Source organism: Falco naumanni, chromosome 17 (assembly GCF_017639655.2).
Source record: "Falco naumanni isolate bFalNau1 chromosome 17, bFalNau1.pat, whole genome shotgun sequence".
Classification (NCBI taxonomy): domain Eukaryota; kingdom Metazoa; phylum Chordata; class Aves; order Falconiformes; family Falconidae; genus Falco; species Falco naumanni.
The window spans coordinates 4,409,835-4,437,414 of record NC_054070.1 but is presented as its reverse complement, the minus strand read 5'-3'; the positions used below and the strand labels follow the sequence as shown (position 1 = coordinate 4,437,414).

The window sequence follows — 27,580 nt, the reverse complement described above, 5'->3', positions numbered from 1 at the left end:
AAGGTGGGTTTGGATCTGACTGCAGAAGAAACAAGAAAATGAGATAGCTTCTGAAATAAATAAAAAAAATGGAGCTTGTTTTATTTATTCATGATTTACTAAGAACTTCTTAAATATGATGAATGTTAATACTGAAAGATTTAGAGGCTTCAGCTAAGCTGTGACTTTGACATGAACAAAGCAGACTTTTCAGTGGAGATTTCCTGAGGTGCCTACGTTTTAGCTGAAGATCTGTTTAAATGACTGACATTCTCTTATTGTGAAAACAAGCACAAGCTAGAAAAACATTCTGTTGATCTCCGAGGGCTTGGAGAGTTTCCTTGAAAAAACGCTGTGCTCCTTTTACCCCACAGTTAAGACAGGTTAACTGCTGCATTTAGGAACAGGGTTGAAAGGAAGGAGTTCCACTTTAGAAAATGTAGGTTGAGAGAGATTTCCATGAGCCAGAGAAAGGTGAGGTGTACTGCTGCCAGTTAGGAGTAAAGATGAAGAGAAGAACATGTCTGAAGATGTGAACTGCAATGAAAGCCCTGAGGAATGGTCCCATCAAATGGTCCCTGAGAAGTTGTGTTTGCCTGATTTTAACAGAAAACCCTTCTCCTCCTCTCTTCTTTCTTAGCCTGGAAAACAGAGTGAAGGGGACCTTGCACGAAGCCTTCTGGGACAGTCTGGAGGAACAGCTTTCTGCTAGTCCCCCAGACTACAGTCAGGCAATCCAGCTGCTGCAGGAGATAAAAGAGGTGAGTTGTTCCTGAGCCAGAGAAGCTGGTTACCTTAGAATAAGTCTTCTCTGAGTCATCATCTCACCCTTTATACCCAGCATTCCTATGTGAACATGCGTAAGAGGGAGGAGAAAGCAGGCTGCCTTTAGTTTATAGGGAGACACAAATTGCACAACTGCACCTTCTAAAACCTGTCTGAGAAGGAAACTCGTTCTCAGGTCCCAGGTCTTTAAAACACATAATCTACACCAAAAGGATGGAAGGCTTTTGTTTGAACTGTTGGTTATAGGAACAGCCATCGGCCATTCCTGGTATAGTGTCTGCCAAACAAACTACTGCAATTCTCTATACAAAGACACTTCTTCAGGTATATGAGGAGCTGTATCTACTGTTTAAGTGTACAATGTAGCAAATAACAACATGGTTTAGCACTAAAAGACACATGTTCTTAGCAGGGCATGAAGCTGTGTATAGTTTGTAGTTTGCTTTTTCAGTCTACGCTTTCAGATTAGACTCAAGTCACATATCTCCCTCCTTTCACGCGTGATGGTAAAGGAGGTTTTGCAAGATTTGAAACAGTAGCCAGACATCCTGAAGTGCATCATTAGAGTCAAGCATTCCCTTACAGCGATTGTGTGCCCCAGAATTTGTGTACTGTGTAGTTAGCTTAGTCTCAATACAAGGCCAACCTCAATTCCTGTTGAGCAGCTCTGGAGAGCTGTCAAATTCCTGGAACAAATAGGCTACTGCTGCTTCTCTGGGCAGGCCCTGCTATCATTTCTGCTGCCATGGCACAACTGACTGCGAAGCCAGATTGAAGAGGCCTTGGACATGGAGCTGATTAGACAGGAGGCTGAGCACGGAGCTCTGGATATCCATGGCCTCACCACGTACGTCCTTGGCACCATGGCAAGGCTGTGTGCGCCCACTCGAGATGAAGAAGTACGAAGGTTGCAAAGCCTCATAGACCCAGCTTAGCTTCTAAGGTGGGTGATGCTGACTCTGCCTTGGTCTGCATAGACTGGCAAAACTTTCAACAATAAAACACTGGGTTAAGAGAAAACTGCCTTGGAATTATGGCCCATGGACCCTTTCGTGCATTCTGGCCTACAACTTCCTTATTTTTTCCAGTGTAGACATGCTCCTGTTGCCTAACTGCAATTTAGACAGTATGAGTCTTTCGTGAAGTAAATCTATTTTATCTACAATTTTTTTAGGGGCCACTCCAATCAGACTGAACAACCTTCTGTGAGAAAATGGAATCAAGTCAGAGGGTCTGAATTCCCCTTTCTCAGCATTCTAAAATGGCCCCAGTTACAGCATTTACTGCAGTATTAAACCTTCAATTCACTGTGTCTTATCCCAGGGAGATCTTCCGCGTGTTTGGCCTGATGAGAATGGATATGCTGAATTTCACCATCCAGATCCTCCGCACCCACTTGCAAGACCACACCATCCAGTATGAACAGAAGAAATTCCGGGAACTCTTGGATAAGCTGCCTAGTAAGTTGGTAGGGAACAGGAGAACTGCTACTTCTGCAAGAGCTGTTAAAGCAGTAAAAGGGAACCAGAATATTCCAAAGCCGATGCTTTCATGCTCAGTAACAGATGAGAGAAATGCCTCTAAAAGCTGGAGGGCTCCTGGGTCCCTTCCTCAAGGCTTTTCACTAACATGCCTTGCAGAAAAGGAGTTACTTGGTGTGCTTCAGTTTCTGCATGTGTAAGACAGCTAACAGCTTTCTCAGGAGGAACTGTAAGTCCTCATGAGTTTAAAGTGTTTTGAGATCCTCAGAGGAATGAGCAAAATGCTGTTAGGAGGCATATTTAAAAAGGAAAACTTGCATTTGATGTAGAGATCTCTTTTTTTGGCGAGGCTGCAGCGAATTTCTCTCTGACTGCCTCTCTCCTTCAGCAGACTCCATTAAATGTGCTTCTTGGAGACTGAAATCCAATATATCCAATATAACGTTCTCTGGGTACCAGTCTCGGTAGCGTAACCTTGTGCCCTGGCAACAGGACATTAATACTGTGTGTTAGCGATGGTGTTTCGCCTTCAGCCTGCAGTATAGCATACCTGCTTCTTACTGACTTAACCTGAGTCTGTTCTTACAAACATCTGTTCTTGTTACCCTACTGCAGATACCCTGGATCGCACAAGAGCATGACTGTGCAAAGCAGCAGCAGAAGTGTTTGCGTCCTCTTCGCAGCTGCCACCCCACTCCGCAGTCAGTGGCTCACCTGCCGCACACTCAGCAGGGGCAGCCAGCAGCTGCACAACTGGGCCAAGTCTCATGTCCGTGCTAAATCGAGGATACATGAATGTGCTTTGCCAGGAGCCTGGGCGAGAGCAATACCCTGAGGTAGGAGAAGTGCTTGGATAGCTTTATAGCTTTTCCATAAAGATATACAAAATGAACAAGTGTGCTGGTTCTGCGTCTTCTATAGAGAGAACTGGCCAGACTCTGTCCCCTCTGTGCCATGAGTCATTGTGTGTGGTTGTTCCCTATGTGAAACAAATTGGATTTTTCACAAAACTAAACCTCCCTGCTGCCAGGCAGCTGCCTTCTGCTTCGTGGGGATGTTACAGCCCTGCTCCATGGCTTGAGATCTGCTGAGTTATCACAGCTGCTGCTTCTACATCCACAGGCTGATTTGATTTCTGTTCGCAGACACTGCTTATGGATCAGGCTCGACTGCAGGAAGTACACGTGCAGGTGAATCTGCTTACCGTCATAGCTGCAGTCCAGCTAGTGACCACTGGCATCTGCGGAAGCATCTTACGTGGCTCACCTGGGTTTGTAGCTAGGCTGAAACAGGTAACAAAGGTCCTCCTGGAAGGGCTGTCTTGTACCAGGCGGGTTACTTTCTTTTCCAGAAGGGGAAGAGTGAGTCTGCAGGCACAGGCTGGTTGTGGGATGAGCAGCAGGAATCTCCCCCAGGAGTGGAAGAGGATCTGAGAACCAAATAGCAGCCAGGTCTACTGCAAGGAGTGGAGGATGCCAGCCAGCATTTCTAGCTGGGAGTTAAGCAATAGTCCCTTCTTAATTAGAGGGGAAAATTAATAGTGCTGATCACTGTTTCATGGGTCAGCTGCAGGGTAGCCTACTGCTTGCCAAAGTGTCGGGAAGGGAAACTTAGTTCAGCAGAGGTCTGGCTGAATGTCGGTTGTCCTGCACTAGCTGCCTGTGACGACACTCCACAGGCATGGGGAGCAACTTCCCTCTGTGCTTGCGAGACCCCTTCCCCACCTAATGCGAGCTGTGGCCAGAGCACATGTACCTGTGTATGATTTAGGTATGAAGAAGCTTCAGAAGATACCAGCAACCATGTGCTCCAGGAAGTCGGCAGACTCTCTCACAGCTGGGTTCCTCTGCTTTTACCACTGAGAAATGTGCTTTCCTGAAAGCCCAGATAAAAAGCATTGCAGGGAAGGGCAACGCAGTCCGGCATGTCATTGGTGAGTCTCTGTTTGCCCAACTTGACCTTGAAAGCCGCTTTGTGCTCGTAGGCCACAACTTAGGTTCAGGCTAATGACCCTGGAGCGTGCCAGACAGGTCTAGGATGGGCACTAGCAAAGCAAACTCCCTGCGCTGAGCAGAACTTCTGCTTCAGGGTGTGAGCCGAGTGCGGTGCCTGGCCCCTCCGCGTCGTCTGCACCGGAGAGGAGGGTCAGGGAAGCTAGGTTTAGAAACTGCCTTGATTTTCCTGTTCCACCCTGAAAAGCTCCCAAACAGTAATTGCTTTGAACCAGCTCTTGAATCCTCCCATCCTTGCTAAAAACTAAACAGGCCCAAGTGCAAGCTCTGTTCCTAGGTAGTGTTGCAATCTTCAGGTTAGGATGCAGAGTGAGAGCTTAATCACTGGCTGTAGTAAAGCACCATGCTAAGATCTTTAAATAATATTTATCCCTAGAGAGTGCACTGCTTGGTATTCGGCTAACCAGCTGCCCTATAATGCTGCTCCATCAAAATATTTATTCAAATGGTTTGGATAAGAGCTGGTTATTTTGACCTTTTGTTAGTACTCTGAATGCTAACTCCGCATCAGATTGCAGTGCCACAGGCAGCAAGTATGCTACAGGAAAGATTATTTCCACATGGAAGACTAGCTTTTATCAGCTATGAAAATAAGGTGAGGTTCTTCCTGCCCACTGCTTCATCTAGTTAAGTATCCTTCCCAGCCCGTGTGGACGCCACCACACTGTTTATTTGGTTTTATTCTTTCCATGTCAGAGCAGGCTGTTTTGTTTTGCTGTAGTTCAGAAGGGTGAATTAATAGCCTAAACCAAACCTCGATAAACTACAAGCTGGGCAGTGTGTGATGGCAGTGACTCACCGATGGTGTAGCATTAGAAGCTGCAGAACTAGACAGCCTTCCCCCCACTCCGTGTCTAAAAATCAAGCCTGTGTCTTGCCTGCACTCTTGGCCACTATCAACATTTCCCACATACTCACTTCAAGTGCAAGAACACGTGAAGCAGCCAGGTAGTTGAATCTCAGCTCTGTGTTGTGTTCCTCAGAGAGGCTTCTTCATTGCTTTCAATTTCAAAACACTACTGTGGCAGGCAAGATAAATCCCAGGCTCTGAAGTTCTGTATTCCATTACGCTTCCAAGAGGCTTGATGCTTCAATGCAGTACAAAAACTTTCACGGAGTGAGGAATCTTTACTGTTGACCTGCTCCACTTTGACATGAGGTTTGACATCCGTCCTCCAGCCCAGTACCCCAGCCACAGCCATCGTTAGAAGCAGCTACCCAGGACAAAGAGGAAACAAGGCGAGTACACCTGATGCTTGAGTACTCCTTGTGTCCCACAGTTTCACCTCAGTTCCTGTGCTGGGTGCTGTTTCATCTGCTCAGTATTTGGAAAAGGAATATGTTAATCCACTGTGTCCCCAAATCCATCCAGGGCATGCCGCAACACGCTGTCCTCAGATCTGCTCCTGACTGTGTGAGGAAACCTTTCTGTGCAAAGGTTGACTGCCAACTTACTTGTTTTCATACTTTTGCTCCCTACAGAGCAGCGGATTCATTCCTTCCTTGACCTCTTCATTTCCCCTGATGGACAGAATTCTCAAAAAGATTTCCCAAAGGGCCTTGATCCCATTCAGGAAGAGTTGCTGGAAGTTGGGCACAGGTTTGGAAGCGTCATCCACAACAGGCAGGTGTCCCGACCTTTCTACTCAGCAGTTCTCAGGGTGCTTTTCCCAGATGCAGCAGCAGACTCAGATGGAGGGATGGCAGATTCTTACTGATCATCTTCACTGCATACCGGCAGGGGTGGAACGCATGCTCCAAGTTTCTCAAATCATGCCTCAGCTTGTAAAAATCAATCAGATAAATCCACAGGGACCAGCGTTGCTACTGGGAAGTGATTTGGCATGTCAGTATCTGAATAAACCTCTCAACTACACAAGGTAGCTTTTTTTTTTCCTCCCCCAAAAAAACCCTGCCGCTATTTGGTGGGGAAGGCAATGGGATGCGGAGCTCATAAAACTGCAGTGCAGCTTAAGCTTTTCTTAATTCAAGGTGTTAATTCTACCATGGGCCTGTAACCTACTTTGCTGAAATGTTAGTCACAGCCCAGGGACGCTGTTTGCATTTGATAAAGCCACATGGTATTTCAAATCATTAAAATGGCTCAATATATTTCAATGTTAGCTTGAAAACCTGACTTACTGAATTATTAGAAATGGAACATATGGTATAAATTTAGCAACCCCTGGTGTATTTAGTATTTTACATCAGCCAGATTATACTTGACATGAAAATCTGAACTTTAACCTGTATTTAAATGTCTGGATTTCTTGCTCTAATTTTACATAATGAAAATGTCCTACTTCTTGGCAAGTCAAAAGTCTTTGCTGGGTGAATACCATGTACAGTGGCTGCCCAAACTGTTACAGTTGTAACATGAAACCGCTTGCTGCTGTGCTACAGAGAAGTGATTTTAGCGTTTATCGTTAGTAAATTGGGGTCCCGACAGTCCCCAGTGGATGTTGGTGGGGTTAAAAATGAGCTTTTCTCACTGTCGCACAGAAAGCATACACAAAGCAGTTGGAGACTGCTGTACTATAGGTAGAGCCATCTTTAACAGAATGTTAGAGAGGATGTATAGAGGGTAGATTAGATATTAGGAAGAAATTCTTTACTGCGAGGGCAGCGAGGCGCTGGCACAGGGTGCCCAGAGCAGCTGTGGGTGCCCCATCCCTGGCAGAGCTCAAGGCCAGGCTGGATGGGGCTCAGAGCAACTTGGGCTGGTGCCAGGTGTCCCTGCCCATGGCAGGGGGTGGGAATTAGATGGTTTTTATGGTCCCTTCCACAAACTGTCCTATGTGGATGCGTTTTTATGCATCAATTAGTTTTTCTCAAAATAATCATCAGTATTTGGGGTCATTATGACTAACTGCAAAAAGCACAGTTCAACCAAAGTGACTACTCAGCACCTGCACAACCCCCCATTCTGCAGCCAAAGAACCACCCTGCGACAGCTCCCAGCTCATCCGCCTCCTGTGCTCCCCTCCACAGCCGCAGCACATCGTCTCTGTGCAACGCTCCCGGGTTTTCTTGTTCCTTGGATTTACGAAGCGGAGCAGGGCAGGTACAGCGCTAGACTGAGCTACCTCAACACCACAAACCTGCCCTGCCTCACCCCTTGTCTCTTACCTTCACAGGTCAGGGCTGTTCGACGAGGATGAGAACAGCTTTCCTTTAACACACGTGACCAGGAGACTTCAGTCTAACACTGACATCACGGAGCAAATGTGTGTCTAAGTTTGTTTATTAATTCAGTCTGTTCTAAGTTGTACAATTATGAAAACAACAAAACGACTGCTGGAAGCCCAGGAATATTTACAATCTCGCCTTGTTGTCGTGAGGTCAGTCTATGTTGTTGCACAGATTGGTTATGTTTGGTACCACAAGATGTTTAAAATTCAGACAAATTTTGAACAGATTAACAATTGTATATACAGGAAATAAAAGGAAATTCAAGTATCAAAATACAGACAGATTAAATAACATTTGTATTACAAATCAGTCCCACTGCCATACATCACAATTAGCAAAAATGTCTACATTGCAAACTGAACTTGACTGTTCTCTGCCCTGTTAGGGAATCTCAGGTTATTCTTCCATGGGTAAGAAAAGTGTTTGAGCTAGATTGACTTTGCAAAAGCAGCACAGTTACTTTCTTTTGGGGGAAAAAAAAAAAAAAAAAAGAAAGAAAAGAAAGAAATAAAACTGCAGTAATTAATGCCAATATGAGACCTAAAAGGGAGACCTTTTGCAACAAGACAGCGTTGCAAACACCGTGCTTGCTCTAAAATAAAGATCTTTTTTGCATGGAGATGATGTGAGCAGAGGAAAGCCAGGGGAAATTCTGCTGCTATAAATTTCTGAAGTGGGATGGAAGAAGCGTTAGAGTCCTTGCCTCCACTTCAGCTGCACACAGGGCTGGGTGTGTGCGGAGGGACTATTTGGCATCTGGCCTGTGTCTCAGCAGCCTCGTGAAGGTACAAATTTTCACTAGAGGTACATCCTAGAAGGTGCCCTGTCTTCTCCCTGGGAGGGGGACAGGCACGTACCCCGCAAAAGTTGCATAATTTCTTCTAAAAAGAACAATCCTGAAGCAAGTTCAAAGACAGCTGACAGCTAAGATGAGTTGCGTTTTGTTTTGGTTTTTTTGTAAATACAAAATTAAAAAGGATAAAGCAGCTTCAATTTGAGAAAAAAACAAATCATCCCCTCCTATATATATAAAAAAGACAACAACTCTGCGTCTTGGTTTACCTATCTTGAGTTCTCAGCCTGGACTCATGCCATGCACTAACCAAAGTCTGTAAAATACAATCTGTCCTTAAAAAGGGCAACAAGGCCCAGGGCAGCACCACCTTTTCCCGGGCAGGTAATACAGCAGATGCATTTTGATTCAAAGTCATAATCAGCACCAGAAATTTTGAGCACTTTCCTCCAGATACCACGAAACCCTGTAGGGAGGAAGAGCCAGAATACTGTGCAATGGCTGGGTTAACAGACGGCCGGGAGTCGGTGACTGGCACGGTCCAGGATCAGCCTCCAGCACGGGAGTACCTTGGGAAAACTCACTGAAATGAAAGGGGAGATGCACTGCCAAAACAACTGCTTTGTCTATGAAGGCAGAGAGAAGAGTATCTGGCTAAAGAACTGTTGGATCACTAAAGACAACCATCGGACTACACGCAGGACTGGAAAGGACCACCAGGGTCACCAAGCCCAGTCCCCTGAAGATTGGAGTCTTCATCACCACGTCACCTCCAAGCCAACCTTCAAAAAGCTCATGCATCAAAAACAGAAAGGTGTCCCTCCTCCCAAGCAGAGGTTCAATTTGCAATCTCTCCAAAAAGACTTGTTGCCGACACACCAAATATTTACACTTACACCAGTATGAATTGCAACATATGCATAACAAGGAATGTTAGGTTTCCTAAATTCATCAACTTAAAAAAAAAAAAATAATCTCCGCTTCCCCCTCCTAATCATTTACAGGTCTATGCCCTTGGGATTATGGTTCATTTCTCCCCCAGCCTCACTGGCTGGAGAGACTAAATGAAATCCGGACATACAGCAGCAACCGGAGTTAAACAGGAATTTTTCGGGCATATCACTCTAGTAAAGCAGCAAGGTACCACAGCCCCAACCATTACAACGCCTGTCGAGATTGTAACGTGCTGCGCTACATTTCTGCATCTGAAGAATTAAAATCACAACCATTTTAACACCTCTCCCTTGAGGGGAACAGGACTGTGAAAACACATCAGTCACAGCCAAAACTACTGTTAAATACTCTGGCAATTCAAAAGAAAAATCAGCCCACAGCACCTTTGAGGTGGTATCTGGGGATACCGGACCTAGATGGGGGCCAAGCCATCCTCAGGTTGATATGATTTATCCTCGCGTACAGACTGTTTCAGTGTAATGCCCCAAATTTAACTCCTTATTTGTTAATCTTCTGCAACTAATTCTGCACTAATTAAATAATGAGCTAGTATCAAAAAAGTGCTAAATGACAACTGAATATACTTTTTTTTTTTTTTTAAAAAAAAACAAAACCAACAACCACCCAACCCTTCAGGGCATAACTGCATTTAAAAACAAGACAGGTGCACGAGAGGCTGGAGAAGGGAGTTGTCTCCAGATATTCAGTGCGTAAATGGGAAGAAATTGTGTCCTTGCCATAGAAATGTCAAGTATTGCAACGCAACAGTTCTCTGTAGGGGAAGCAAGCTTTGTACCATCGGTCATACTTGGCCACAACCACTCTGGGGTGAAAGATCCTTTGCAGACTCTTTTCCTTAAGTTATTTCCATTTGCTAGAAAAGTGTGGAGTAGCTCGGAAAACGAAGGATGCGGACTTACCCTGCAAGGCTTCTCACACTGGAGGAAGTTATTTCCAAGAATTTGGCGTTCTCTACTGTTCACCCAGAGTTGAAGCAAATTTAAGTACCGTTAAGAGATGCACACACCACTCCCACTGCTAAGACTTTCTACTGTACTCCTTGCCAGACTGCGAGGATTCTCAGTAAATACGGAGAGATATATAGATATTTTTTTTTTTTCCTCACCAAAATAACTGCAGTGCTACATTTAAACTGTGAACTGGATTTGCTTGGTATCATTTCGCACGTTAAAAAAAGAAAGGGGTCGAAAGACATTTGTCTCAAACCAGAAAAGGTGCCATCGCTCTCGGCCTCGGAAGTCTCAACTTTCCTTTGCTAGAAATGGGAAGAGCTGCTTTTCTCAGCGGGGGGCAGGATCCCTTTCCCCCCTCTGCTTTGGGAGCCCTCACTGAGCAGCCAAGCACCCACTCCGAGGCAGACACCAGTGCCGGATGGAGATGATCTTCGTGTCAGCAGGCCACTGCTTCTTAGGTCTCTGCCCCGTTACTACATTTCCGTGGTAGGAGACAGCTGCCCGGAGATCAGCTTTGCAGAGGCAAACAGAAAGGAAGATAATGGAATGAATGATTTCCAAGTCATACAAAAACAAGAGCCGGGAAAGAGGAGGCGTAAGGCCAGATGAGACACAACTGTGAGGGTTACGGACACACAGCGGAAGCGTTGTGGTTTAGGCAGGGCTGCCTGTGATCCCAGCCGGGTTTGGATGGTCACCCTTTGAAAGGCACATGCTCCAGTGACCCGCTTTTAGGAGGTGCTGAGGAACTCGCCCTCCCCGGCTGAAAGCAGGGGGAGATGCAACAGCTCAGCCCCTCTAAAGTCAGGTGTATGCGTGGGCAACCGCGTGGTAAACACACGTAGAAACTGCGCTCACTACCACCGCTACCATTAACTCCATTTCTCTTTGAGGGATACCGAACGGCCTGGACACTCTTACAGGAAATGCTGATTGACTCCAACTCCAACCCCACCCCAACCCTCGGAGCACCTCCGACACGGCACCGTTCCGCGGCCACACTTCGGCTGGCAGCATGGCACAGCACCGCAACTGCGGCGCGACCTCTGCTCTGGGCGTCTTCAGGGACAGGAGCACCGGCTCTGCGATAAGGGGCTCCAACAGCATATGAAATATATAAATTCCTACTAGGCTGAGCTTTCCTTTGTTGTTTGATTTTTTTTTTTTTTTTTGCTTTAAGACAAGACAACCCTTTCAGTCCCCTCACCCAGGTTCTGACCAGCCTAGCCCTTGTTTTGAAGTCAGTATGCCGCACAGTGCCATGAAGCCACGAATGACTTGGGAGATCAAACTCATTCCTGAGAAAGAGCTAAATAAAGATTTTGAAACATCGGATTTCACTGCAAGGCGGGGGGAATGGAAACTTTGAGGCAACAGCTCTAAAGCCCCATCAAAACTTGGACAAGCTGCTTTCAGCCCCTAATACCACATGCAAATAAATAACACAGGGCCACTCTTCTGACCTCTCCCCACCGATGCCGACTGGTGATCGTGAAGGGGGATTTGGGGTAAATTCTAAAAGCTAATTTGGGAACAGAGCTTTACTGGAGATCCCTGTGCACCCTCTTCTCCATTTACTCTAAGATGCCCACCCAGACACGTCACGCAGAGCTGAGCAGGCAGCTGCCGCCCGCCTTTCTTCACAGCCATCCAGCACAGAGCCACAGTCACCCCCAGCTCTCCAAAACCGGGCTGCCCAGGGGGGTTCGCCAAATGCACATCAAGGTGCACACGAGTGAGTTCTGCGCAGCCCCTCTCCCGCTGCCCCATCTGCTCAGCCCTCTCCGGGGAAAGGTGCGACAGCCGCTGCCGCGAGGAGCTGGTCGGGGTCCAAAACGCAGCTCTGCTGAGAGTCAGGACCTTCACCTGCCCGGGGAGCGAGGCTGAGCGCCGGAGGTCTGCTGCCACGGTGAGGAGGTCGTGGCGCCTTTCGCTAAAGGGTCTTAAAAGTGCTCTGCAAACGGAGCGAGCCTCACACCCCCAAGAGGTAGGTAAGTACGTCCCCATCCCATACAGGGGGAAACTGAGGTGAAGAGCGATGACACTGCCTGGACGCACAGCAAGTCCGGGAGAAGCAGCAGCAGGGCAGCAGTGCTGCCTCCCGGCGCTGTTTGATCATCAGATCCTCCTCCTCAGTTCCACCTCAGCAAAGGAACCAGGGGTCGGGCCACTGACGGCTCATAGTGGCTGTCCATGCTTCCCAGACCTGTTCCAGCTCTGCTCTGACCTGTGACAAGTGCTCTGCCATCTCATGCAAATGATTCCCAGCCATATTCTGGGATTCAAAGCTGCTCTGACTGAGATACACAGAAATGGGGACGTTTTCCCAGAGGAAAATCACGTGCACTTGAGAAGCAGTCAGAAAAGACTGAGGTGCCCACTGACGCGGGGCCATCTCTAAGTGAAATCCTCGCTCTCGAGGACGGGAGGCGACAGATGTTTCAAGATCCCTATAGCCCTCATCGTGCAATGGTCTGTCGGTTGAAAACAAGCTCTGAGCTTGGCAGCAGACTGATTTCAATCACATTTCTCCCTTCGGCAAAAAAAGTACAACTGCAGCAAGGCTGCCGAACACCACAGAGCTCCGTCTGCTTCATCAGACCTCGACCAGCGCAGCATCCAGCCCCTCGCAAACACCTTCCCAACACGGGGCTACCAACGTGTGCCTTTGCAAGCTTAACCTCTTTGCAATCTGCCAAGCGAGAACTACGCCTGTAGCTCATGGGAAGTTTGGCGAGTGTAAACAGAAGGACTCCGGGGAGAAAAACATCCTACAAGAGGCTGAAATGCATGCAACCAAACCCACACCTCCCCTCTGAGAGGGGACAGAGCTCCCAGCGGGCAGGATCACATCCAGCCCAAACCAGCGCTCCCATCGGAGCAGGTTTTCCGCTCCAGGCTTCGAGGGGAGAGACGGTGGGCCAGGGTCCCCGTGAGGAAATCTAGTGACCGCGTGTTATTTGCAGACAGCATCACAGTGGTTAGTGTCGATTCGAACGGCAGGTAGGAAGAGGGGTGAGTTCACTGGAACAGTACGCAGCCGTGGCTCAGTCGGGAAGAAGAGGATCTAGGAGGAGGGAGTGCGTGCACCGCAGAGACAAGAGGTCTCCATCAGTCCAAGGATAAGAAGGTGAAATAGAAAAAAAAAAAAAAAAAAAAGGCCTGGGGAGTGTCACGTCGCCCCAGGGATTCACAGTGCCAGAGCGAGGGGAAAGACGTGAAAACAGCAGGCGGCTTCCTGGATCCACATCTCCGATTCCCCCAGCCTGCATCCCTCTGCACCTCCCGCCTCACAGGTATCTAACAGCCTGTTACCCTTGTTTCCGAGTAAGGAGAATTCACAGTGTTCAGTAGTGATCAGGTACAAAAGCCGTGTAAGTCTACAGTCTCCTAAGTGCTGCTGCCTCTGACGTAGTGCCTACACGGGGCTCAGTGCGAGCAGCTGGAGGAAGAGGGAGTTTAGAACAGCAGACAGATCAGATCGCAAAGGCACGGTTAGACTAGGTGGACACGGGGTGTGTTTGCTTTAGAAGATAGTGGTCTCATACTTAGTGCTGAGGGTCCGCTTGGAGTCCTGTTTGGGGTCCACGACCCAGGAGACACTGGCATGAGACTGGGAATCTTGGTCCACTTCAGGGGGCTCCAGCTAGGAAATAAGGAGAGAAAAAGTCGTGTGAGGTCACCGGTGCTTCTGGGACAGAACGAGCGGGGATTCGAAACACGGAGAGGCTGCTGCTCTGCCTAATGCCCAGCCCCAAAACGTGCACGTGTGCGGGGAAGCGGCTCTCGCCGGGGAGGCGTTTGAGTCCTCCACGGCTACAGCGTGTCTAACCACGTCAGGCTCAACCCAGCACCCTGAGGTGACTCCCTGCGTCAGGCCTGCAAGCCCCTACTAACGTTAGTGACAGCTTCACTTCATCTCACAAAGAAGCGTGAAAAATCGAGCACTATAAAGATGGCACTATAAAATAATAATAATAAAAAAAAAGAGGCAGAGGGAGAGAGAGGGAGACAGCTCCTGGCCAGTGAGCTCCCATGTGATTTACTCTCCCGACCAAGCATGGCTCTTTCATCTTGTCCTCCTAAAACCAGGATCCTACAGGAAGGTTAACAACACCAGAAAGAGCAATGCAGTTAGTTGAGAGCTGCCACTCTACATCAGCCGGGCAGATAGGAATGGTTTATCCCTGGGGTTCATCTGAGGCCACGGCACGGCCCTGGAACAAGCACGGAGGGAAGACAGCAGCGAGGCAGGACACGGGACCACAGCAGGAGACATGGGAAGCAGGGAGGCAGGCGGGCCGGGGGCAGCTGGGGCAGCCCGGGGCGGTTCGTGATGGAAGATGGCAGGAAGAAGGGTAAAGACCTTAGCTCCGGGACTAACAGACTGCAGCGGCAGGTAGGAGGGGCGGTGTGTTGTACAGGTGTGACAGTAACAACAGCGAGTGTCGGGAGGGAGCGGCACCTGAGCGGGGGGAGCAAGCAGAACACAGACAAAAGGAGACATTAAAGGAAGGCAATGGCTTATGCAGCAGTCCCTGCTCCTCAGCAGCTCCAGTCCTGGCTGGTTTGGGCTACAGGGGCACCCCCGTACTGCAGGCTGCGGGTTACCTACTGATCTCACCGTGGCTCTGCAGGGTTTGCACCTGGAAGCGGTGCTGGACCCAGCAGGACGCTCAAGCCCCATCCCACCCAGGCTATTTCCACCTCTGCTTGCCCTCATCCTGCCCAGGAAAGCCCCAGCACCACAGCAGGACTGCTCACAGTGCCACGGACACCGCAGCATCAGCGGTGCCCGAAGCTACCAGCACCTTGTCCACCTCTGGGCTCCCCCCACCACCAAGACGGAGGTTTAAGCGTGTGGTGCCCAAGGAGAAATCCCAGCTTAGCCCACACAAATCGCCCCCGGCCCACACATACGTACTGCAGATTTCCTCATGCCGGCTCGCGGTTTAGGCACCGGTTTGGAAGATTTTGTTTCAATCATTTCTCCTGCTCCAGCACCGAGAGGCTTTGCTCTCTGAGCTTGGAGGGCCAGCTGGTAGGCGACCTCGAACGCCTGCCCCAACGTGAGGATGATCTCGTACGTCAGGTTCTTCAGAGAGAACACAGAAAACACAAAATCGTTAGGTGCATACGAGCTACCTCGCTCTGCGCAGCAGCTTGCTCCAGAGACGCAGACCTCGGCACAGCCCGTCGCCTTCCCATTAGCAGGTCTCATCCTGCTATACCCCTGGCAGAGCTGCTGAGCTCCTGCCCTGCAGGGGAGCGGGCGCCGAGCTGCCTCCACACTCACACAGCCCTGGTCGCCAGGACCACCTGCGAGCTGGTACAGCCCCGCAAGCATCGCAGTTTAGCAGCGTTTTGCTTTGTAAAGAGAAAAAGGCGATGCATCTTATACAGCTGATTCTGCCCAAGAATAAAAGCAAATTATGCCTCCACTCTCTCAGTGAATTAAAAGGCTGTTAAATCAGCCTATTACGCTCAACATAACTGAGAGCGTATTAGGTTTTTGTTCACGGCATATTCCCCAGGAGGGAAAAACTCCTGCCCTGCTTTATTCAGCACTGGAGACTGCAGTAATGAAGTCTTTTTGTCGACAGAGGTCCACAGTAAAAGTGTTTTGAGCCAGGACTCTGAAAGGATTATTTTAGTGTGGAAATGGGTAGAAGAGCCCCAGAACGGACCAGATCCTGGTCTACAACTCGCCAGTGAAGCCGAGCGATGAAATAAGTGGACTGCAAAGGATCGCAGCATGCTGGGAGATGGGATGCTGTAACCCACTCACCACATCCACGGTGCTGAAGACGTGGCAGTAGTGGTGGCTGGTCTGCAGGTCCTTGGTGATGTAGGCAAATGTGCAGAGATCCTCGGGGTCCTGAGCAGCGCAGGAGATGTTGCGGATCTCGTGCTCAGCAATGACATTCTGCCGGGGTCAACCACAAGCACCTGTCACCCTTCTGGGGATGGCAGATACACCCGGCACACGGTGGTTGTGGCAAGCGCATACTGGGAGCAGGGAGCAAAGCAGGTACTGGGAGGGAGGGGGAGTCTCCCAGCCCCACCAGTCCTAGCTCCCCCCCTGGGGCAGGAATAAATGGCAACATGGTCCACACGCAGCCAGTCTGCTAAGGCTTTGGGACTCAGGTAACCATCGCCACCTCAGGGCGCTCCCACAGCTCCTCAGGATTAGCTGTGGCTTCTGGAGCCACTACACGTCACCTGCAGCCCCGCAGGCAGGTGGCATTGCAGGTCCTGTCCCTCTAGACACCGGCTCCGAGGCATCTGAAGCTCACCTTGTTAGAAGCGTCGATGAACTTCACCCCTTTGTACGTGATGGACAGTATTATGGTCGGGATCTTCTTCATATGCTCCGTGGATTTCTTCAGAAACAAGAATAGTCAAGTGACCAGTTGTGAATAAATGCTTCTTTCTTCACCACTGCCCCAGCCCACCCCAGAGACCCCCGCAAAGGCAGGCTTTGGGGTCTTGGACCAAGGAGAGCTTGCTCCTGGTGGGAGCAGAGGGGAAGGGACAGGGGCCAGGCAGCACCCCTTTCTGCAGTGAAGACACCCCCTCTCCACGGCACAGACCCTCCGGCTATGGGGAGAAGCACGGGGGAGGGGCAATGCCCCAGCGAGCGGCACAGCCTGCAGCGGGTCTGGGCCCCTGCTCTGCATACAGGCAGCCTGCAGGGTTTGGGGAACCACAGCTTCACCGAGACCCCCCCTTTCCCCTCTCCGCACCATCCACCACAGGCTGCGAGTGAATCCCCCCTGTCCCCGTGGCCTCCGTACCCTCATCTTGGCACAGGCATCCTGCGTAGACTCGGTCCCTCGGAGGTCTTTGATCAGCATGGAGCCCAAGTACTGTTTGGAAGAGGGAGAGACGTCAAAGGCTGCGGGCAGGAAACTCTGCTGAGCCAAGGCGATGCCACGGCCCCGTGAGCATCAACTCCATGCAAGGACCTGACCCCAGAGCCTCCTCTTCCTCGCCACCCCCACAAGCCAAAAGCTACTTACGTTGGCCTCGTACCCGCAGGACTCGAAGATGAGCTTCTCCGGCTGATGCTGCCAGTTTTGGACTGGGGCGTAGGGGGCAGCCAGGCTGGGGGGGCGCAGGGTCAGCTTTGACTCCCGACGGTCCTCCTGGCAGGGAAGAAAGGTGGATGTGAAGCCAGAACAGGTCCAGCCTGGGTTGAAACACAGGTCTCAGGAGGGTTCTTTGGGTTGATACAACTGAGGTTTCGCAACGGCCAAATCCCCCGGGAGCTGGGAGGGGGCTGCACGTGGTGGGTGAAGGTGCTGGAGCTGATGGAAGTGAGTCACCCATTTCCACAGTGCGATGGAGGGACCCAGGAGCTGCTGGCTCTAAAGCCTGAGGGATGCCGTGCCTGGCCAGCTCCTGGGCTCTCCATGCATCATCCCAGCCCCTTGCTGGCTGCAGGGAGGCAGCAGCCTGCTCTGAGCTGCAGAGAGGGACCTCCAGGACACACAAAAGCCCCCACTGACCTGTGCTTTGTAGCGCTCAGCTCTGGAGTAAGGAGCAACCTCGGTGCCACGGTCATGTTGCCTCTTCCCGGTGTCCCCGGAGGGCAGCAGGAGATCGGCAGATCTGCCCGTGCAGGAGTCGTTCTGGCTCAGGGGCGACGATGTCTGGGACATCAAGTCCTGGCACTGAAACAAGCAGACAGCAGAAACCATCCCGGTCAGGCCATGCTGCAGCCATGCCCACCCCTCGCTCCCCTTCGCAGTGCAATTCACACACTTCTCAGACAAATTCACAGGGCGCAATGAGCAGCGTTAACGGGGTCAGTTCCTGCTCTGCAGGCTCCTGCGGGCTCAGTGTCACCGATTACACCATTTATTTTCGGCCTGATACCCCCGCTTTGCTCCAGGATGGTTTCAGGCAGGTACGCAGCCCCTTCTGCTGAGCACGCCTCCCCTGAGCTCATCCCAGAAGGGCAGGAGACACACGGAGCAGCGGGCAGGCTGTTCACAGAGGAACAGGCTCCACTCAAGCACTAAGCAAAGCACTGAAAAGCCGCTGACGACCAAGCACCCCAGGAGAAAAGCCTGGGAGCCCAGCGAGAGCCCAGCCCAGATGCCTGACAGCCCTGGCTCTCACTGCAGGCAAGATCCCCTGCCTGTACGTGCCAGCCAGCCCGGCAGACAATGCGGGATGCTCACAGCTGCACCACGCATTAGTCCCATTCAACGGACTTGCTTAATTTGCCATTGACGTCCTTCCGCTCCCCACGCCGGAGCCAGGCGCTGGATGGCACCAGCTGTAGCACCAGGAAATGCTGCAAATGGCCCATTCTCTTACACAGCCTCCCCGTCCAGCATATCAATCAGTTGATGCTACACCAAAGGACTCCTCTCCGCTCTCCCCCCCGCTTCCCCACAACCCTGCCTTCAGTCTCATCGGTCTCAAGAGGACATTTCAGAGAAGTGCAGATCTTCAGCTGGCTGCTGCTCGTCTGGGCTTTTGTTGTCTGAAAAGGGAGCGGCTGAGCAGCAGGACGAAGGTGCAGGGTTTGTACGTGACACCCTCCTGGCTCCTGAGCACTCCCAGTGCAGCACAGCATGAATCCTCTCTTTTTTTACACCTGAACCCCAGTTCCTAAAAAATCCAGTGTGAGCAGGCAGGGCACAGCAGCCCAACTCGCTTCAGCTAAGGCTGTTTTGGTTGAAAAGCCTTGGGGATCCGAGGCAAGGGGGGAAGAGCTCTGCAGCAGGGCAAGGACCAGATGTTTGGGACGGGGAAACTCCAGTCACTCCCAATTCCTGCTGCAGGAACCTGATGTGCAAACACCAGGAGGAAGCTGCACGATGTGCGTGTGCGTCCTCCTGAACATGCTACCCTGCTCCCGAGCTCACAGCTTAACTGCAGGCTCAACAGGGTTTGCCAAACTCAGCTCAAACATCATTTTTTGGGAAGGATGGCGAACGCTACAGCTGCCCCGATGAGGAAAGGCCTGACACCCAGAGGCTGCTAATCCTACAGCGAAACACCAACATCCATGGATCGTGCCCAGCGCTATTTGGCAGCGAGAGCAGCTCTCGTGAAGCCCAGCCAGCCCAGGGAGGCACATTCCCGACTCTCACCCGGTGCAATCACAGCAGCAGGTCCCAGCTGCATCCCATCTCACCAGCTGAGCCATGTCACCCTCCTGCCTGTGGGAAGGCCGCCCTACATCTGGCTAGCAAAGCAGAGGGAGCACGTCAGTGCAGTGCTCCCCGTCGGTGCAGGGCACAGAGCTGGGAGTAGCACCCTGCTACCCACTCAGTGCAGGCACCAACCTCACATGGAGGCACCTGAGCCCAAGGAGCCGCCTGATGTCTCCCACGGGGCAGGCATCCAGAATCTGACCTGCAAGAGCTGAATATGACCCTCCCCCACTCCGTTCAGTAGCAGGATCATGCCTGTGTGAGTATCTGCTGGATACTCACACACCACCGGAGCTGATAAGGTGAAAAGCTGCATGGATACTACCGGCCACATTAAGATTTCTCCCAGCACTGATGTGTTTGCACACTTCAGCTTTCTTTTGCACAGGGAAGACGGACCCACAAAGAAGAAAGCTAAGGGCTGGTAAACTCATCCACCCTTTCAGCTAGAGTGTGTCTGTCCCAACAGTGACATTTGCTGTTGCAGGGCCCCGCCACAGCAGAACCTCTGCAGTAGAACGGCAAATTTGTAATTTGTTTTCACTCTGCCCAAGCGCTCCAGGTGCTCTGGCCAAGTCAGAGCCAGCCTGGCTGTTATATTTCCCGAGTTCTGCTTGACCACGCTTGGAGTGGGAGTACTGGGCTCTGCATCATCCCCAGCAGCAGCCAAGGTGCATCTGTGGGAACTGTTTAACACAAAACACTCCCTCCTCCGCACAGCCAGATGTGCAGTTGCCTCAACGCTTCAAGAACTTTCTTCCCAAACCACCAAGGATCTGAGAACAAGGAGTAACCCCAGCTTCCAGGTCAGATCGATTTGTTTTAATAAGAAACAAGCCATTTCGGTTTCACCCTTTCCTTTTTGTAAAAAGCAATACAATTTTCAAAGATGACTCTATGCTTGTTACTCTCAATACTTACTTTCAAAGGAGTTTTAACTTAAGTATTGACATTTTAGGGTGTTTTTTTCCCCTTTTTATTGATTTTGCTAGGCAGAAAGCAGCAGAGTAAGGCTGACTGTGCTTCCCTCTCTGAGTCTGGACACCCACCCCAGCTGTCACTAAACATCCTCTACAGCTCTCCGGTCCCCCAGAGGCGATAGCTGCTAATCAGGAAGGGGACAATTATTCCTGACAGACTCCAGCTTAGTTCTTTGAAAGAGAAGGAGGGCAGTGAAGGAGAGCCAGGGTAGAAGAGTGCACCCTGGCCGCTGCCGAGCACGCTCCGCACCGACGGCTCAGCCAGGGAGGGAACAACCAGGGACTCACTCTTAGCTGCGAGAACCGCGGGGGCTTTGCCGGTGGCTCCTCATACGGCCTGTCTGCCAGGGAGGCGATGATCCTCTTCCGATGGCCCAGCAGATTCACTTTCAACACCTGCAGGAAGAGACCGCGGTCACCGTAAGCCCTCGGCACCGAGCAAAGCCTCCTCCCCTCTCCGAGAGCGCTGCTCCCGTTTAACACCACTCGCTGCAAGTCACGGTCCCGGAGGGAACTGCAGGACCTCGCTGCCACGGCAAGGGAAGGGCAATACTCACGTTTACTATTTCGAGCTCCCAGAGGTTTTTCACAGTGTCAATAGAGCTGTAGCCACTCGAGAGGAAGGACTGAATGTAATCCTGCAGCCCCAAAGAGTCGAGCCACGCGGGAACCGAAGGCTGGCTGTTTCCATCACAGCCCAGGGGTTTCAACTGTAAAAGCACAAGAAAGGGGTTAAAAGCCCCAGGGGGCTGGGATCTCAAGGCACACAGCCTCAATTAAAATTGGTTTAAAGGCCATCATCATGCTGGCAGATTGAGAGTAAAATATTCCCTGTATAAACAGGGAATCACTTGGGATCAAGACTGGCAGGAGGGATAGCCACCCTCTCCCCAGCACAGTCATCCCATCCACGTAGTTTGGTGGACAGATCTCCTCCTCCTCCTCCTCCCTGCTACTCCCCAAACCCTCCCCACAGTCCCTGTGACCCCTCTGTGGCTGGAGCCGCAGGGAATGGCTTTTGCCTCCTGTGCTTCCACAGCCGTGCTGGGCAATGCCTCATCCCTGCTTCACGTGAGAGGTGTCGGTGCTGACCTTCGGGAGGGAGCGAGCAGCCTGCAGGAGCTTCCGACGGTGCTGCGGGTCACCGATCCCGATGTCCCGAAGGTCCTGGTCTTCCATGACATTACAGCCCTGCGGGGACAGGAAGGAGCGACATGGGAGCAGAGGGTAACAGGAGCCACAGCAGGAGTGGGGATGATGCGCCACTCCTGACCTCACCTCCCCGCAGGAGGAGGAGGAGGAGGAAGGCTCCCAAGGGAGGCAGCTCTGCCCCATGTATCAACCTCAGGCACCGAGAGGGCTGACGTGAGAGGGGCCGCAGCACACGTGGCATCGGTGGGGCAGAGCACTGCCACCCCCTCCCTCCTGCTCTGCCACGTCCTCTTCCTGAGGTCCGATGGATTTCAGGTCATCGCTCACCACACCCTTCCCGCTGGATGCCCAGACGCAACCGCTGTGTGCCAACGCCCAAGCAAACCCCAGCCCCGCTCCACGCGTGGTGCCTGACACGGGGTGCTCAGCTCTGCTCAGCCTCTCTCCACAGCCACAGCCAAACCCGAATTTCTTTCCATGACAGCAGGTGACCCAGCAAAGGTCAGACTTGTCCCCCGCGCAGGGAGGCAGCCCACCCTGCTCCGGCACAGATGCTCTGGCCGCCGCACACTGCTCTGTTAAAGCCCTTTTTCTCCCCTGCTTTTCCCTGCGGAGCAAGAGCGGACGCACGCAGAGCACAGGGGCTTCAACCCCCCCAGAAGCACACCCTCCCCAGCCCCCCAGCCTGCATCCCTGCCCCCCGTACCTGGGCATCACTCAGTGGGAAGGCCGGGCACGTCTCCCCATGGCTGGAAGAGCCCCGCTGCTGTTGGAGCCAGGGCTTCTGCTCCAGCCCGGACCCCCCTCCCCAGACCTGCCTCCCGCTGCTCTCAGGAGAGTCACAGCTTGAAGGTCTGAGCTGACAGCGCTTCGCTGTTCCACATTTTGGTTTTAGAAAAGAAACCTAATTAAAACCGCCTGTCAGGCAACACGCTGCTGCTGCAGGGGCACACAGGCTGCAGGAACAGTAGGCTGACCGGCCAGGGCTCCAGGAGGGAAAGGCGAGGGGAAGACGGCCAAGTCTCCTCTTCAAAAAGACAGCAAATGTTTTCTGTTCCTCCCTACCCCGCACCCTCTGCAGTATTTCAGCACATACGTTTTGCTAAGTACTACCTGCTTTAAACACAACAGCCTAACGTGAGTGCGCTAACAAAGCGGCCAGCTCACCCAAGCATGGCCCGTGGGGCGGCGCTGGCTCCTGCCGGGGCAGAGGAAGGGGAACAGCCCTTCCTGCTGCCCCTTCTGCTCTCAGATGCTCCTGGACCAGCCCAGGGACTTGCCGGGCAGCCTGTGGGGTGAGGTCACCTTCGGCAACGGCGTTGTGCGAGTCACCGGTGCGTTGCACGGAGCCAGACGCCAGTCCTGCAGCCGGCCGGCTCGCTCCCAGCGGTGCCAGCGTCCGCTTTGCTCCTGACTTGCTCAGTTTGTACCTGCTCTATGACAGCACCGAGCCTGGCAGCATCGCTCCCAGCGCTTCCATGGCCTGGTGGGATAACTGCCGGGTAGGATGCCGCACGGCTCTCTGCCCTGAGAGCTGCTCTTCCCCTCGACTGCAGGGATAAGTGTTCGGAGAAACACGGAATTAACGCTATAGATAAGAGATGCCCAAGTCGCTGGGAGAGCTGCCCTCAGAGACCAGATCGCAGGGAAACAATTATTTAGCAAATGACAGCGGCAAATTAAAGCAGCGAGTGGCAGCCAAGCAGGGCGCTGCCGATGCTCCGCGGCCGTCGGCACCCACAGCACCGAGGCGGAGGCTCCTCGCCTCCATCCTCCCCTGGCAGGGATGCCTGACGCCCTCGATTCCTGGCAGGCTGCGCCGGGACTGAGACTGCAGATCTGGAGCAGACAGCTGCAGTACAAAAGCGTTTGTCTACGACTTATTTAAACAGCAGAAAGAGCAGGGACTAAAGAGCCCGCAGCCGGTTAGGATGGTTTGCTCCCTGTTTTCCCAAAAGGTCAGTTAATACCAACAGGCTGCAGCGTTGTCTGCAGTGCCACAGCCCGCTGCCAGCTGGAAAGAGCTGCTGCCACTGCTGGAGATGGCACCGTGGGTGGGTGGCAGCTCTGCAGGGGACAGGGCCACACCAATACCTGCCTTGCCTTCCTTGGGTTGCACCCCACGTCCCGCAGGCAAAGCTGTGTGAAACCCCTGGGTCTCACCCAAGTGGCAATGCTACACACAAAGCTCTGCACAAGGGTGTCACCATGTCATAAAAGCTGGTCTGTACACCCCTGAATTTGCACCAAAAAAAAAAAAAAAAGGCTTTTTGTGGGTTAAAGGCTCTGAGGGTGCCCGTTCGGTGCAGGAGCAGCAGAAGGCTCCATTGCATCGAGAGCAAACCCCCTACGTGAGCAAAGTGGAGAGAGGCCACGCTGTCAGAGGCAGTGATCTCTCTGGGTTGTTAGCAGCAGGATCCCAGGGAAAAAAAATGAAAACATCCCTCCCCTTTCTTGTTCACAAGTTTTAAGCCAAAGAGCCACATTTAATGCGCATTCCTGTAGCAGCGGGAGATTGTGGGCTCAGCTCGGGAAGAGCGAAAGGATTAGAGGCAGCTTAAGTCCCCCGACAGGCACCTTACCTGGCACCAGCGGTTCTGCATGCTACAGCTCTGCTGCAGGGCTTGCCAGAAGGTCCTTAGGAGGCATCAAATGTGCAAGGAATTCATCTCCCGCAGGGAGATGGCTTTTAAAGGGCTATTTTCAACGGACAGAAGAGGGCTAGAGCAAGTAATGGGATTTCTCCTGTAAGCCTGGAGAGCAAAGCATTACCGCCCTGCCTGGGCGAAGGGAAGCGCAGGAAGGGACCGACTCACCGAAGTCCCTGCAGCGGGTTAACCTCACCCCTTGGGTACCTGAAACCTGCAGTTGCTGCCACCCCAACCCTCTTTGCTCCCCCAACCTGCCCAGGTCCTCTGCGCAGAGCCGGGTGCCAGAGCTGCAGGATGCCACCGAGGGCACGGCTCACCGCAAACCCCGCACGCGCCAGCCGGGCCGGCAAGGACGCCTGGCAGCCAAACGAGCTGCGATAATGGTGATGGGTAATTTTCACATAGAAAAACCAAACAAGCCTGCTGATCCTGTTTACGTTTTTTCCTCACGCTTATTTTCCAATATTGAGCTTTTGTGGGGCTAAGCCACTTGAGCACAGCCACGCTCCCGAAGCAGCAGCACAGGGCTGGCAGCTCACGCTCCCCCAGGACGCCCGGTTTATGCTAACACGGCCCAAGGCAAGGCAATAGGTGTTCTCCCACTTTTAGCATCTCAAAGTCCAGGAAAATTGCTTGCTCTGTAGCAAGGATACCAGCTAGTTAAAGACTGTAAAGCCTACAGCTTTCTCCAACACTCCTTATTTTGATGTGTCACATTCAATTCCCTCAGTGCCAGTCTGCGTTCTCAGGATACTTAACGAGGATAGACAAAGCGTAGCAGCTCCGAAGAAATCATCCCAGCCTATGGTGCAGGAGCCTCCGCTCAGAGGAACGCCCTTTAAACCCATCCAGATTTCATCTCCTATGAAAGAAAATAATCTGCCACTAAAATAGATGATTAAAGGCAATACTGGAGGATCTTTTAACCTCTGCCAACCGAACAGATGAGCTGTTTAAACCCGACTTTAAACCTTTTCGCGTTTAACGCGCCGTTCAGACAAAAGCCAAGGGGCAGGGATGCTTGCTGCCACCTGCCTCCGAGCCACGCTCCTCCAGCACAGCCACTGCTGTGGTTTTGCTCCTGTTCTCTGCTCAGGCTCCGGCTCCTGCAAACCCACCTCTCTGCTCAGGCTCTGGCGCCTGCAAACCCACCTCTCTGCTCAGGCTCTGGCTCCTGCAAACCCCCCTCTCTGCTCAGGCTCCGGCTCCTGCAAACCCCCCTCTCTGCTCAGGCTCCGGCGCCTGCAAACCCCCCCTCTCTGCTCAGGCTCTGGCTCCTGCAAACCCCCCTCTCTGCTCAGGCTCTGGCGCCTGCAAACCCCCCTCTCTGCTCAGGCTCCGGCTCCTGCAAACCCCCCTCTCTGCTCAGGCTCCAGCTCCTACAAACCCCCCTCTCTGCTCAGGCTCCGGCTCCTACAAACCCCCCTCTCTGCTCAGGCTCCAGCGCCTGCAAACCCACCTCCTCGGGCTCCGGCACCTGCAAACCCACCTCTCTGCTCAACCAGCAGCTAACAATATCGCACAAAAAGCCCCCTCAGCAAGGAGAGCCCCCAGCCACCAAGACCCAGCTGGAGTCTGCTGTGGCTCTCACCCTTCCCTGCCTCTCCCGGCACATCTTGCCGGCTCCTCATCACCAGCCCCAGCCTTCCCAGCTGTCCCCAGACCAGTCAAGAGCCGCTGCGTTGCTGGACCAAGGAGGGGATGATGGCAGACATGTCCTCACCCAGCAGCTCGCAGGGGGAAAGGGCACAGGGCGTTCATCGCTGAGATGCAACGAAGCCCCTTCGTTACAAAGGGCTGCGCACAGGGAGGTGGCCTTGACACCGGCACGCAAAATTTCAGAAAAATTGCTCTAAGGGCAGTTCATTTTGATTTTTAAACAATATCCCAATACAGGTTTTTGTTTAATTGTTATCAGGGTTTTTTTTTCCTTTTTTCCTTTTTTTGTTTGGTTTGGGTTTGCTTTTTTGGTTTGGGTTTTTTTTTTTTGGTGATTTTTTGTTTGTTTTGTTTTGGTTTTGGTTTTGTTTTCCTCCTTAAACAAATGTCCCCTTTGGTGCTGACACAGTTCGGCACCCAAGTCAAAAGCTGCCACCTCCCAGGGGTCCCACCGAAGCTGCAGAGCAGCGTGGGCAGCCGGACCCCTGGCTCTGGGGCAGCCCCTCTGTGGTCCTCCCAGGATGGATTCAGCAAGTGCCCGAGGTGGGGGAGAGAAAAGCTGCCCCGGGTCCGCTCTGCCGTTAGCCCACTCCTCTACCATCCTGCAGCAGCAGCCTCAGAAATGCCAACTAGAAGCAAAAAGACTTCCCAGAGACAGATTTCAGGCTTTATTCGTTGTGACAAATGCTTTCTACCTTGCGGGTTTCTCCCGGCTGCGGGGCTGAGCAGAGCCAGCTCAGGGCTGCACCAGGGCCACAGCTCTCGCCTCCACCCATGCCCGGGGAGTGGGGAACATCCCAACGCTGCCCCCTCCATCCCAACACCTCACCCTTTTTTTCCTCGCTCCATCAGGAACTCGCTCTCAGTGTCCCCCCGGGGGTGAAATGCGTCACCCTGAGGAGCCCTCCCCTGCACCCACCGGCAACCCAAAGAGCCTGAACCATCAGCCCAGTCGCTGACGTGTGAAATTGGGCAAGGTGGATCCCACTCCCTGGGTGCAAACTGGCAGGGACTTGCTTGCCAGACAGCTCAGAGGGGCTTCCACCCCTCAACCTGGCCCTCAGCTTCCTCACAGCTAACAGAGCTCCCTCCGTGGAAAGGCACAACACACGGAGCCGCCAGGGGCACCTCTGAACGCAGCCCTGCCCTCCGCACTGCTCCGAAGGAGGGCAGAGATCTGCCGGTGACCCCCGGTCTCCTCTGGGCTGCCCCAGGGAGCCCCAAAGGCTGCTGCCGCCGCCGACCCGCCTGCAGAAACACGAGCTTTTAGAGAAAGGGGCTGCTTTAGTCATGCTTCACATCTTGCACTGTAATTAAACAGCCTGCAAGGCTCCAGGTTTCTCATTAAAGGGGGAAAAATAAAAAAGCCCAGTCAGAGGTTACATGGTACGAAGGTAGCATCCCCTCCTGCTAGTTAGGTGACCCTGAAGGCGAGCGTGCCAAACCCAGCGCTGCTGAAATCTGCCAGCCTTCCCCTTCCAGCAGGACACTCTGCAGGCACTTAACTACCCAATTTTCAGACGCTGCGTCTTGCACAGAGCCTGGCTGCAGTCCATCCTCTCTTCCCAGCTAAGGAAGGGCCCGAGGCAAAGAAAGTTTCGTATAGGATGCGCAGTCGGATCCAGCCAGCAACGCCGCTTAATGAATCCCGACTGTGTCACTCGGCTCACACGAACCCCAGCGCTGCCCCCCGTTACCAAACCCTGGATTAAAGACAGGCAACGGACTGCAGGGAAGACAGGGACCAGAACGTGTTTGCTATTAAAAGCAACAGATGCAAAACCCAAACACAGC

General features: G+C 52.3%; 2 protein-coding genes across 7 annotated transcripts in view; one reads left to right on the top strand and one right to left on the bottom strand.

Annotated features, from left to right (window-relative positions):
- The first annotated feature begins 1,516 nt into the window (after positions 1 to 1,516).
- On the top strand, positions 1,517 to 9,790 carry TCP11 (t-complex 11). Its single transcript, XM_040616352.1, is given in 7 exon segments — positions 1,517 to 1,708; positions 2,089 to 2,225; positions 2,862 to 3,082; positions 3,392 to 3,576; positions 4,017 to 4,063; positions 4,066 to 4,179; positions 5,741 to 9,790. Coding segments are annotated over 7 exon segments (1,095 nt in total). The 5' UTR covers positions 1,517 to 1,553; the 3' UTR covers positions 5,977 to 9,790.
- The window catches only part of ANKS1A (ankyrin repeat and sterile alpha motif domain containing 1A), a 114,774-nt gene continuing 94,680 nt past the window's right edge, over positions 7,487 to 27,580 (bottom strand). For 4 of the 6 annotated variants that reach the window (XM_040616346.1, XM_040616348.1, XM_040616349.1 and 1 more), the window contains 10 exons: positions 21,417 to 21,515; positions 20,882 to 21,034; positions 20,613 to 20,720; positions 17,683 to 17,847; positions 17,194 to 17,319; positions 16,969 to 17,040; positions 16,468 to 16,554; positions 15,960 to 16,097; positions 15,096 to 15,266; positions 7,487 to 13,817 (listed from right to left, as the gene is read on the bottom strand). In XM_040616346.1, coding sequence (XP_040472280.1) covers positions 13,698 to 13,817; positions 15,096 to 15,266; positions 15,960 to 16,097; positions 16,468 to 16,554; positions 16,969 to 17,040; positions 17,194 to 17,319; positions 17,683 to 17,847; positions 20,613 to 20,720; positions 20,882 to 21,034; positions 21,417 to 21,515 — 1,239 coding nt within the window. In that variant the 3' untranslated portion in view covers positions 7,487 to 13,697. Of the gene's footprint in view, positions 13,818 to 14,537; positions 14,637 to 15,095; positions 15,267 to 15,959; positions 16,098 to 16,467; positions 16,555 to 16,968; positions 17,041 to 17,193; positions 17,320 to 17,682; positions 17,848 to 20,612; positions 20,721 to 20,881; positions 21,035 to 21,416; positions 21,516 to 27,580 lie in introns of all 6 variants that reach the window. The other 2 variants (XM_040616347.1, XM_040616350.1) reach the window with 2 other exon arrangements.